This window comes from Diabrotica virgifera, chromosome 10, assembly GCF_917563875.1.
Source record: "Diabrotica virgifera virgifera chromosome 10, PGI_DIABVI_V3a".
Taxonomy (NCBI): Eukaryota; Metazoa; Arthropoda; class Insecta; order Coleoptera; family Chrysomelidae; genus Diabrotica; species Diabrotica virgifera.
Genome location: NC_065452.1, coordinates 59,181,171 through 59,193,601, shown reverse-complemented (window position 1 = coordinate 59,193,601; position 12,431 = coordinate 59,181,171). Strand labels below are relative to the sequence as shown.

The 12,431-nt window shown below is 32.9% G+C and overlaps 1 protein-coding gene across 3 annotated transcripts in view; it reads right to left on the bottom strand.

The window, feature by feature from the left end:
• Positions 1-12,431, bottom strand: part of LOC114343772 (protein Teyrha-meyrha-like) — a 542,521-nt gene that overhangs the window by 145,540 nt on the left and 384,550 nt on the right. For 2 of the 3 annotated variants that reach the window (XM_050641314.1, XM_050641316.1), the window contains exon 5: positions 3,111-3,158. The exons of the other annotated variant lie outside the window; for it this stretch is intronic. In XM_050641314.1, coding sequence (XP_050497271.1) covers positions 3,111-3,158 — 48 coding nt within the window. The remainder of the gene's footprint in view (positions 1-3,110; positions 3,159-12,431) is intronic. 3 annotated transcript variants of the gene reach the window in all.

The window sequence follows — 12,431 nt, the reverse complement described above, 5'->3', positions numbered from 1 at the left end:
TAAATTAATTAATAAGAACTCAATCATGGGAAGTACAGAAATCAATTTACGTCTGTTTTATAGATTTTGAGAAGGCGTTTGATAGGGTTCAACATGATAGGCTGTTTATTTTTCAACATGTTTGAATATCTAGAAATGATTGGAATAGATTAATAGATGTGAAAGATGTGAGACTTTGACAACATCTATATTGGAATCAAGAAGCTTCTATTCTGGTAGATGTCAAAGAACAGACAAGATTTGCTTTCAAAGAGGTGTCAGACAGGATTGTGTGTTATCCCCAACTTTGTTTAACGTATACTCAGAAATAATTTTTAACGAAGCCTTGGAAGGACAATGTGGAGTTCGAATGGGGGGAGAAACTATTAACAACATCAGATATGCAGACAACACTGCGATCATGGCTGAAAGTATCGAATATCTTCAATTCCTTATAGATCGAGTCACTAGAGAATGCTCCAATAACGAACTTAGCATAAATACAACAAAGACCAAGTTACTTGTGGTTAGCAAACAAGACGTCAGCCCTATGCATCTAATTGTCAGTAATGAACCGATATAACAAAAGTTAACCATTTTAATATGCTGACCAAGATATAGGAGTTAAAATAAATGGCACTTTAATAAACAATTTGAGATACGCTGATGACACAGTATTAATAGCAGAAACCCCGGAAGATCTCCAAACACTGATAAACAAAATAGTAGAGTGCAGCGAAAAGTTCGGTTTATCACTTAACATCAAAAAAACAAAAATAATGATGGTGTCGAAATCTCCACAAAATTTTTCTGACATAACCGTACATGATCAAAGAATTGAGCGTGTTAGAAAATATAATTACCTGGGAACTGTGATTAATGAAAACAACGACAACTCTGAAGAAATCAAGATCAGAATAGAAAAAGCTAGAGCTACTTTTACCAAAATGAAAACAGTTTTATGCGGAAGAGAGCTAAGTTTAAATCTTAAAATTCGCCTGATGAGATGTTACGTGCTGTCAGTTCTTTTCTATGGAATGGAAGCTTGGACACTGAAAAAGATCGATACAAGGAAAATAGAAGCATTCGAGATGTGGATGTACCGCAGGATACTGAGAATATCGTGGACAGAGAGAGTGACAAACATGGAAGTGTTGCGAAGGATGCAGAAAGAAAAAGAACTTGCGCTTACTATTAAAAAGCGCAAACTGCAATACTTGGGACATATAATGAGGGGACAAAAGTACCAGCTACTACAATTAATTATTCAGGGAAAAATAATAGGTAAAAGATCCATTGGCAGAAGAAAACATTCATGGTTGAAGAATTTAAGAGATTGGTACAAGTGCAGCAGCTGCCAATTATTTAGATCTACGGTATCAAAAATACGCATAGCCTTGATGATAGCCAAACTTCGGAACGAGGACGGCACCTGAAGAAGAAGAAGAACCATTTTAAATACCTAGGATATTGGATAAACGAGGCACTAAATCCGGATGAAAAAATTAAAACTCTTATAGAAATTGCAAGAGGATCATTTATGGAACTTAGATTTATTCTGAGCAACTCTCAGCTGAATTTACAACTAAGAATCAAGTTCCTAAAATGTTATGTGTATCCTGTATGACTATATCATGAACTTTAACATGATGAGAATGCTCAGAATATCTTGGGTTCAACGCATTTCAAACAGAGAAGTCTTAAACAGAGTAGGTCAAGGCGAAGGTGACTTAATCAAGATGATCTTCTTCTTATGGTGCCTATCCGTTACGGATGTTGGACACTAACATGGCTATTCTGACATTGTTGACTGCTGCCCTGAATATCAAGATGATAAAAAAGAGAAAACTTGAAATACTCGGGCATATAATGAGAGATAGCAGGTAGAAGATGTTGCAGTTAATACTCAACGGAAAGATCGACGGAAAAGAGGAATTGGTAGGAAGAAATATTCATGGCTCCGAAACCTTCGTCAATGCGCTGGCTTATCAGCAGATCAACTATTATATGCCGCGCAAGATCGACAACGATATCGGCAAATTGTCATGAAAGCTACCCACGCCTAAAATTTGGGCACCGTACTTAAAGAAGAAGAAGAAGAATAAGAACACAAAGTAGAATCAAAAGAATATCAGACAAATATTGAAACAAACTTATTCGTCACAATTATACGATGCTGTCTCCACTTAGCATATCTAACCTCTCCTACTCAATTCCTATCCTCACCTCCATGAAGCGTGATCGTGACCACACGGGTCAATAATTACCTTGCTGGAGATTGGGTAACCAAGCGCTTTTGAATGAGCGTTTCCCGCACTGACTGGCAGAGAGGTGCAACAGAATGGTCAGCTAGATCTCCAGGTTTCAATCCCCTAGATTACTTTCCTCCGAAGTCAGCCGTTACTCTGAAGGTCTTGAAGAATGTGAGACCTAGATGTCTTACATAGGGGTAAGTTTATAAGAATTGCAACCCCACAGCACAGGGTTAAAGGTGTCAAAAATACTTTTGAATAAATACTGGTCGTCTTCAATATTTAAATATGGTTTGTGGACTAGTTTATGGATGTTTGTAAAGACATTACTTTACTGAGTTTTAGAGGGTACAATTTTCATTGGGCCACTGTTGCTCTAGGATTTTCTGCTATTATGATTTGCCCCTTGTATTGTTTTCTAAATGGTGATGGTAAAGATTTTTTAGCAAATTTGTTCGATTTTTTATAATTTAGGGTTTTCCTTTTTTAACTGTCTTCTTACTGGTATGTATCTGTCTTATTATTTTCTTTGGTATTTAATTCTCTTGCATTCATTCAATATGGCCAATCCAGCATAATGGGTATAAAACTTATTAATCATGTTAATAGAAATTTAGTCTTAAAAATCTTAAAATTAAATGGACGAATCTTCCACAAAAATATTTCAGATTATTTTGGAAACACGATGTACAAAGACATATAAAATCTTAAACTTGTATTCATATTACTTTTTGTAATTTCCTGAAAACTGTAAAATGCAACCCCAAAAATAATAACATTACCAGAGAAGAAGTACTTTAGGTATATAATAGCAGCCCCAAAATGGAGAGAAAAAGTGAATATGAATATAACTAGAATTAAACGCTAGAAAGTATTTACCTGCAAATCTTGAAGATGTTAGTCGCAAATTCTGCCATTGTTCGGATCCTGTAGAAGAAATGAAACTATAAGCTTAAAATAGAAAGCAAATTTATACATAAATATAGTTATGGCAAACACTTGCAGGAATTGAGGTTTTTTGAAGGGGTATTAGCAGTGACAAACTGTTATAAAATAAAGATATAAATATGTTACACGTACTGCAACAATATATCTTAGACCTGGAAAAACCTGTTGCAAGACGAACATCGTTATCTGCATTATTTTTTATGTCCTTTACTAACTTCCGTTAAAATTACTTTTTGCAACTGTTATTAATGATGATAATGATAAAACTCTACACCACAAAGCATGTTATAGAAGAATATAGGGCTAGACTTATATCCAGCCATTTAACTACTATACTCGATTTTAAAATGCCCAAAATCACAATTTTTATGGATGAAGATTTCAGCGATCTTTATATAGGACTTTCCAAAGCAAAAAAAAATATAAATATCATCTTCTTCTCTCAATTTTGTACAAATTTGTACAAGAATAAAAATAATATGGTCAATCCGGCTGTGGGGAAACAACAAAACTAGACTAGCTAGACAAGCAGTTAAATACCAACTTGAGCGGAAACGACAGAGAAATACCGGACAACACCTAGAAATTAGAAACAGAACAACAACCAGAGAGCACGAAAAAATGGAACTAAGATGGAGAGAAGTCAAAACACAGTAAGGAATAGAAGAGAATTGAAAGAACTAGTACATACATAGTTTATCCAGAGAATAAACAAGAAAGACGATGCTCTGACCCGATCAGCAAGCCATCTTACACTTTTGACCAAGAAAAGTACAAGCGCTTAATACTCCACAAGGAGGGATGGCAGTAGAGAGAGTGAGAGAGATATATTGTTTGAGTTGCCAGGTGTAAACAGGTATCTTAGTGTTTACACTTTTGTGATTTTTTAAATAAATTACGTATCAAGTTCTCTAGTGTCACCCTGTTAAAATAGTCCTCCATCTTTTTTAGTCTCTTTCCTCTCCCTATCATCTTCTAATTAATCAAATTCTAAATCTTTGATCTTCAAAACACTCATTGACCTCTCAACAACTATCGTAATGAACCAAATTCAAGCTTCCAAATTCTAGCTTAAAGAATTTTTAAAAATACAAACAATAGCCTATTCTCTACATGAAATCCTCTGATTGACTCCCATGATTTAAAAATATCGTAAACCTAAATTATGTTTCATGGAACAGTAAATCGGCAAAACTACATATAGTGTATCCCCAAAATTTCCAGATCTTACATTACTTGATTTTTTCGGGGTTATTTAAAATCAAAAGTTTACATCGATCGACATCAAAATTTACAAGATTTAAAAAATATTAGATTGGTAATTCGTAATGTAACTCCAGAAATGATCCATAACGTTCAAGAAGATTGTCGTCCTCGGTTCATTTACTGCTAAGAGGTAGGTAGGATAAAATTTGAACATTTAATTTAAGCAAAAAAAACAAATTTTAATTAGTCTTCTTCTTCTTCATGTGGCTATCATCATAACAATTTTAATTTTGTTTGCGGCGTTTCTGAATAACTCGATCGATGTTAGTCCAAACCATTGACGTAAGTTTTGAAGCCACTAGTGTCTTCTTCTTCCGGGTCCGCGTTTGCTTTCTATTTTACCCTGTATTATCAGTTGGAGTATAAGATATTTATCATTTCTCATAATATGACCGAGGTATTTGTTTCTGTTTCTTAATTGTGAAAGAGATTTCTTTTTGTTTTCCCATTCGGCGCAATACTTCTACATTGGTGGTGTGGGTCGTCCAGGATATTTTGAGGATACGTCGATACACCCACATTTCGAATGCCTCCAGCTTCCTCATTAATGTTTCCGTTAGTGTCCATGTCTTTGCCCCATACATCAAGACTGGAAATGCATAGCATTTTAGCGGCCGTATTTTTAGTGGGAGAGATATGTCGGAATGGGTGAATATATTTCTCATGTTGTTAAATGTTGCTCTGGCCTTTTCAATTCTAGATATTTCGGTTGTTTGATCCCATTTCGAGTTGACGACTGTTTCAAGGTATATATATATATATATATATATATATATATATATATATATATATATATATATATAGGGTGAGGCAGATAAAGGGCCTATTAGAAATATCTCGAGAACTAAAGGTAACTGAATTATGAAAATTGGAATAATGGGGTTTTGAAGACTGATCTATTTAATGAAAATATTTTCATCTACATGGTACTTCCGGTTATACCGGAAGTTGCTTATAACTTCGTTTTTTTAAATGGGACACCCTGTATATTTTGACATTTTTGGATTCTCCTCGATTTCTTCTTTCTTAAAATATAATATTTTGTAACATTATATAGGGTAGGTTAAAAGATAATTACGTTTTCTTATTAATTTCGTAGCAATATTCACACCCTGTAGGATTGTAGTAGTTTGACATAATAAACTCTATTTATGTTCAGCTGATTTTTAATATAGTCTACTATTGTTAACAATTATTAGTATTGCTAAGTTTTTAATTTTATTATACAGGGTGGGTCTAAACTCGGAATGAGCATTTTCTGAGTTTTCTTAAATGGAACACCCTATATTTTAGTATTGTAATAAAATGATATTTCATGGTACTTTTTTATTTTTTAAGCATTCCCTATACCTAACTGCTTTAATTTGTGCTTAATTGTTAATCGCACCAACAATCTTAACTTCGATGGTGTTTTGACAGTTCAACCATTATTGGCAATTTTCAGTATCAGTCTAGATTAATATGTATTTATTTCCAAAAAATTATTTGTGATTGAATATTTTCACGGCCAACCTAATACAATTTCACATATTTTGTGTTGCAATTAATGTTTTGCTTGGATCACCAATAACTCACAAATTAAAGCAGTTAGGTATAGGGAGTGCTTAAGTAATTAAAATGTACCATAAAACAACATTTTATTACAATACTAAAATACAGGGTGTTCCATTTAAGAAAACTCAGAAAATACTCATTCCGAGTTTCGACCAACCCTGTATACTAAAACGAAAAATTTAACTATACCAATAATTCCTAACAATAGTAGACTATATTAAAAATCATTTGAACATAAATAGAGTTTATTATGTCAAACTACTACAAGCCTACAGGGTTTGAATCTTGCTACGAAATTAATAAGAAAACCTAATTATCTTTTAACCTACCCTGTATAATATTACAAAACCTTATATTTAAAGAAAGAAGAAATCGAGGAGCATCCAAAAATGTAAAAATATACAGGGTGTCCCATTTAAAAAAACGAAGTTACAATCAACTTCCGGTATAACCGGAAGTAGCAAAGAGACCAAAATATTTTCATTAAATAGTTCACACCTCAAAACCCCTGTATAAAAATTTTCATGATTTTCTTACGTTTAGTTCTCGAGATATTTCTAATAGGCCCTTTATCTGCCTCACCCTGTATATATATATATATATATATATATATATATATATACAGGGTGTGGTGTATATATATATATACAGGGTGTCTGCGTAACTTGGAACCATATGGGAAACTTTTTTAATATCAATTTTACGAAAAAAAGTTATTCTTTATAAAGTGCTCTGCATAGTCTAAAACCTAAGATGCAATCATCAGATATCAAATTTTGTCAACAGTATACGAGGTATGTCAAAAAATATGAATTTTTCTCAAGAGCAAACTACCTTTATATTTCAAAATATCAAAAAATTTTATTATGAAAAGTTATTTGTAATTAAAAACCATATTCAAATATGCAATAACAGCCTTCTACTTAAAAAAAAAATTCTGAAATTTTCTTAAATTACCGATTCCGAACATCATTTTTATTTATTAAACATGTAATAACTCTTTTATTAATAATTTTAGGAAAAAAAGTTATTCTTCATAAAAATCTGTGCATGGTCTAAAACTCAAGATGCAACCATCAGTTATCCAAGTTTGTTAATCTAAATTCTTTCTAAATTCATATTATTTGACACACCTCGTATAGAATTAACAAACTTGGATAACTGGTGGTTGCATCTTAAGGTTTAGTTAGACCATGCACAGATTTTTATGAAGAATAACTTTTTTTCCTAAAATTATTAATAAAAGAGTTATTACATGTCTAATAAATAAAAATGATGTTCGGAATCGGTAATTTAGGAAAATTTCAGAATTTTTTTTTTTCAATTAGAAGGCTGTTATTGCATATCCGAATATGATTTTTAATTAGAAATAACTTCTCATAATAAAATTTTTTGATATTTTGAATTATAAAGGTAGTTTGCTCTTGAGCGAAATTCATATTTTTTGACATACCTCGTATACTGTTGACAAAATTTGATATCTGATGATTGCATCTTAGGTTTTAGACTATGCAGAGCACTTTATAAAGAATGACTTTTTTTCGTAAAATTGATATCAAAAAAGTTTCCCATATGGTTCCAGGTTACGCAGACACCCTGTATATATATATATATATATATATATATATATATATATATATATATATATATATATACGAGTCAACGTGTTCAATTAATTGGTTTTTTATTTTCAATTGTCTGGCAGGTTTTTGAGTTTAGCTGACCAGCATCCATTTTGTTTTATTTATGTTGAGGTTCTTCACTCGCTCTTTGTACTCTGTCCAGAACATACTGAAGTTTACTGAAGTTCATCGATACTACTTGCAAGTACGACTGTATCGTCCGCATATTGGATGTTATTTGTCAATTCTCTATTGATTTTTATGCCTTCGTTTGTTTCATCCAGTGCTTTTTAAAAATTTGGTCGGAGTAAATATTAAAAAGGAGAGGGGAGTATAAATAATAATTATGTTAATGTCTACATTACTAAATAAAGAATTGAATAACCTGTTAAATTAGCTAGCACACTGCCCCTATTCTGATTCAAAAAAATCATCGATGACGTCAATAAAAATCACGCTCAGATGGATAACGCCACTAGTATGATATAAGTACATACCAAAAAATATTTAAAAAAATACAAATTGAACTGTTTCGAGATTTATCTCCAAAATCGCACATCCTCGAAAAAAATCCATATTTTTATACCATAGTTATATTAAATAAGTACGAGATTCAAATGACATAAAATTTGAAAGCATGTCGTCATTTAATGGTGTAATCTGGTCGCAAAATCAAACGTCACCCCTTTCATAAGGGATTCGGTAGCAGATTATACTAATACTTGTACTCGTGGCTCCGAATGTAAAATTAATTGAACGAAATGAACCCTTTCCGTTAATTTTGAGGAGCTATAAATCTTAAACCTTCATCTGTAGTGGTCGATAGATGGCATAGTCATACTGAAATCATACGTTAAGCGTCGTTTAAACACAACGACAAGTCACAGCAACTAGTTGTGATGACAAGTTGAAACGCTGTTTAGACGCTGCGATTCAATGCGATACCACCTTCAACCCAACTCCAACTTTGATAAGTTGTGCGATGCACCGTTTACACACAATGATAAGTTGCAACAACTCGATTGACCTTGATAAGTTGTTTGATTTATCGCTGTGTTTAAACGATCCTTTAGACCAGCTGTTACCGCTTGCGGCTGTTTTACGAACCCCAAGACATCGGTTCGACTTGCTTACTACTCCTTACAACACTTGCGAACACTATTACCGCAACTCTCACATTATTCTAAAATTGACCCTGTCGGTCTCTGTCGGGCTCTCTCAACTGCTTGACAAAAACAGAATTTCCAACTTCAGTTGGGGTTGAAATCGAGATAAACTTTGTCAATTACGAATTTGCTCAATTTGATGAGATTGTATTTTCTATAAAAATTATTAAAACTGTAAATTATTTTTACAGATATTATGAGCAATTTAGGTACTGCTATATACATAAATACACACAACCAAACTTATATGGAATCTCCATGTATTTCAAAGCAATATTTATTTCTTTTGAAAAAACTTGTTATTGTTGCGAATAATAAAGGTTTTTATTGAAAATAAACAAAACTATAAGACAATAAGATAGTACAGCTCGGTACGGTTAGGTTATTTGCTTGAGTTGCAAATTGAACGAAAATAAATAAACTAACTTTTGCGTTCAAAAACGAAAATATGCCTCATGTGGGGTTATAGAACTTACAACGGGGAAAGATTATTGGCCTTGTTTAGCAAGTAATGTTCTCAGAGGGACATAGCTGTAGAGCTAGGCGTAACACAGGGCGTTCTGTCCAAAACCTATGCTAGGTAATAGGAACTAGGAAAGCTCAAAAATTAAGCAAGGGAAAGTCGCCAAAAAGTAATAACGGCTCGCCGCAAACGTTTAATTGTCCAATCAGCTGGAAGACATCCAACCATTCCTCACCTACAGCTCCAAAGGCAGCTTTTGGAAGCTACAGGTGTAACTGTTTCAGTTGAAACCATAAGAAGAAGAGTTTTTGACAAGAAGTATACAGCAGCAGACAATTATGGGTTCCCGAGTTATACAGGCAGCACAAGATTGATCGCCTAAATTGGTGTCTTCACCACCAAAACTGGAACATTGGGAATTTACAAAATGTGCTGTTTTCAGAAAAAGTCAGGATTTATGTAAAATCAGATTTGTGTACTTAGAGGTCGAGGAAGACAAGCAAGAACAAAAACTGTCAGATCTGTTCACAAATATACAAGGGAAAGACCCGTGTTGAGCTGCCCGCCCCCCACTTGCAAAAATTAAAAAGCAAATAGCCCTGATTTATGAGCTATTTAAGAGCTTTCATATTCCGCAAACTAAAAATTTTGGGCTCGTTCCACTGAGCAGGAATTTAATACTTTAGTGGGGGGGGGGGGAACTACTTAAAAATAGGAATATTGAATCGGTTTTTGCGGCAGAATTACGAGCTATTTATGAGCTCTTGAAATTATATAGTTTAGATTTTTGAGCTCATCCCCTTCACCCCCAAACAACCCTTTAATTGATTTAACTTAAGAGAAAAATGCTGAGAAAACTTAAAATATATCGTATTGCGGATAGAATTCCTATAGCTTATATACTCTAAAAATAAACTATTAAATCACGTGCATTTCGATTATTGAGCTACAATCTCTTCGCAAGAAAACCACCCTATCTTCCCGGCTTAAGAGAAAGTTGTACTTAAAATGCGTTAAATTAATTATTTGGTGACTACATATCATTTAATAGTTTATAAGCTTCCAAATTACGCGCATTTAGATCAGTAAATTGCAATTTATTTTGTATAGTGCAGTCACTGAAAGTAAAAATCAATGATTACCTTCAATTTCGGTGAACCTTCATCGATTTTCACGAAAATTGGTCAGTGGTTAGAGGATACGTCAAGAAACAAAGGTGACATGGTACCACCTTGCCCCTTTACCCTGAGGGTGGATACCGCCCCTTCCCGGGGGTGAAAATTATTTTATAAAAAATAACTGCACAAATCAATAAAAGAACAAATTAAGAGCAAAATTTATTATATAAAGCTATTAAAATAAGTCAATACTTTTTAAGTTATTAAAGATCAAAGATTTTAATTATTCGTGAAAAAAATGCATGTTTTGAAGCGGTTTTTCGTAAATCACTGAAAAACTGTAAGTTTTTACAAAAAAGTTAATAGTAGTTTAATTGGTATAGCTTATATTCTTAGAATAAACTCTTAAATCACGCGCCTTTCGATTATAGAGCTACAATCCCTTCGCAAGAAAACCATCCCATGTTCCCGGCTTAAGAGAGAGTTGTACTTAAAATAATTTAAATTAATTATTTGGCCACTACATATCGTTTAATAACTTATGAGCTCGCAAAATATATGCATCTCAATTATTGAATTGCCATTTTCTTTCTATAGTGCAGTCACTGAAGGTAAAAATCAACTATGACCTTCGATTTAGGTAAATCTCCATTCATTTTCACAAATTGACAAGAACAACTTGCGGTTTTAGCCTGTGGTATATGTCACACCTTCTTGGGGGTGAAAACTACTTTATTAAAAATAACCCCACAAATCGAGAGAGGGACAAATTATAAGCAAAATTTGTTATATAATGTTATTAAAATAAATCAATACTTTTTGAAAAAAACTCATACAGAAGTAAAAAACTTCGAGATGTATTCTGGTATAAAATCGTTTATTTAAAAACTATCTAAAATGTCATGGATTGCAAAACGTTTTCGTTCTAATACAGAAAATCTTTAGTGCATTCTGCCGAGTAGTTTGAAACTAGCACACTGTATATAGTGGTAATCCCATAATATATGGCTTACATAATATAATTTGGTAAAATTTTATGACTACAAGTCGATGTTGATAGATATAATGGAACACATGCTAAAAGGGCACCATGTTTCCCTGCTCGAAGATGCTAGGTACTTGCCAATTCAATGGGTACAGACCAACACAAAAATTAAAATATTTGATCTTTAATAACTCAAAAAGTATTGATTTATTTTAATAACATTATATAACAAATTTTGCTTAGAATTTGTCCCTCTCTTGATTTGTGGGGTTATTTTTAATAAAGTAATTTTCACCCTCGAGAAGGGGTGGCATATACTCCCGGCTAAGTTATTGTTAATTTTCTTTCTTGACGTATCCTCTATCCGCTCACCAATTTTCGTGAAAATGAATGGAGATTTACCGAAATCGAAGGTCATAGTTGATTTTTACCTTCAGTGACTGCACTATAGAAAGAAAATGGCAATTTAATAATTAAGATGCGTATATTTTGCGAGCTCATAAATTATTAAACGATATCTAGTCGCCAAATAATTAATTTAAATTATTTTAAGTACAACTCTCTCTTAAGCCGGGAATATGGGATGGTTTTCTTGCGAAGGGGTTGTAGCTCAATAATCGAAAGGCGCGTGATTTAAGAGTTTATTCTTAGAATATAAGCTATACGAATTAAACTACTATTAGCTTTTTTGTAAAAACTTACAGTTTTTCAGTGATTTACGAAAAACCGCTTCAAAGCATGCATTTTTTTTTCACGAATAATTAAAATTTTTGGTCTTTAATAACTTAAAAAGTATTGACTTATTTTAATAGCTTTATATAATAAATTTTGCTCTTAATTTGTTCTTTTATTGATGCAGTTATTTTTTATAAAATAATTTTCACCCCCGGGAAGGGGCGGTATCCACCCTCAGGGTAAAGGCGCAAGGTGGTACCATGTCACCTTTGTTTCTTGACGTATCCTCTAACCACTGACCAATTTTCGTGAAAATCGATGAAGGTTCACCGAAATTGAAGGTAATCGTTGAGTTTTACCTTCAGTGACTGCACTATACGAAATAAATTGCAATTTACTGATC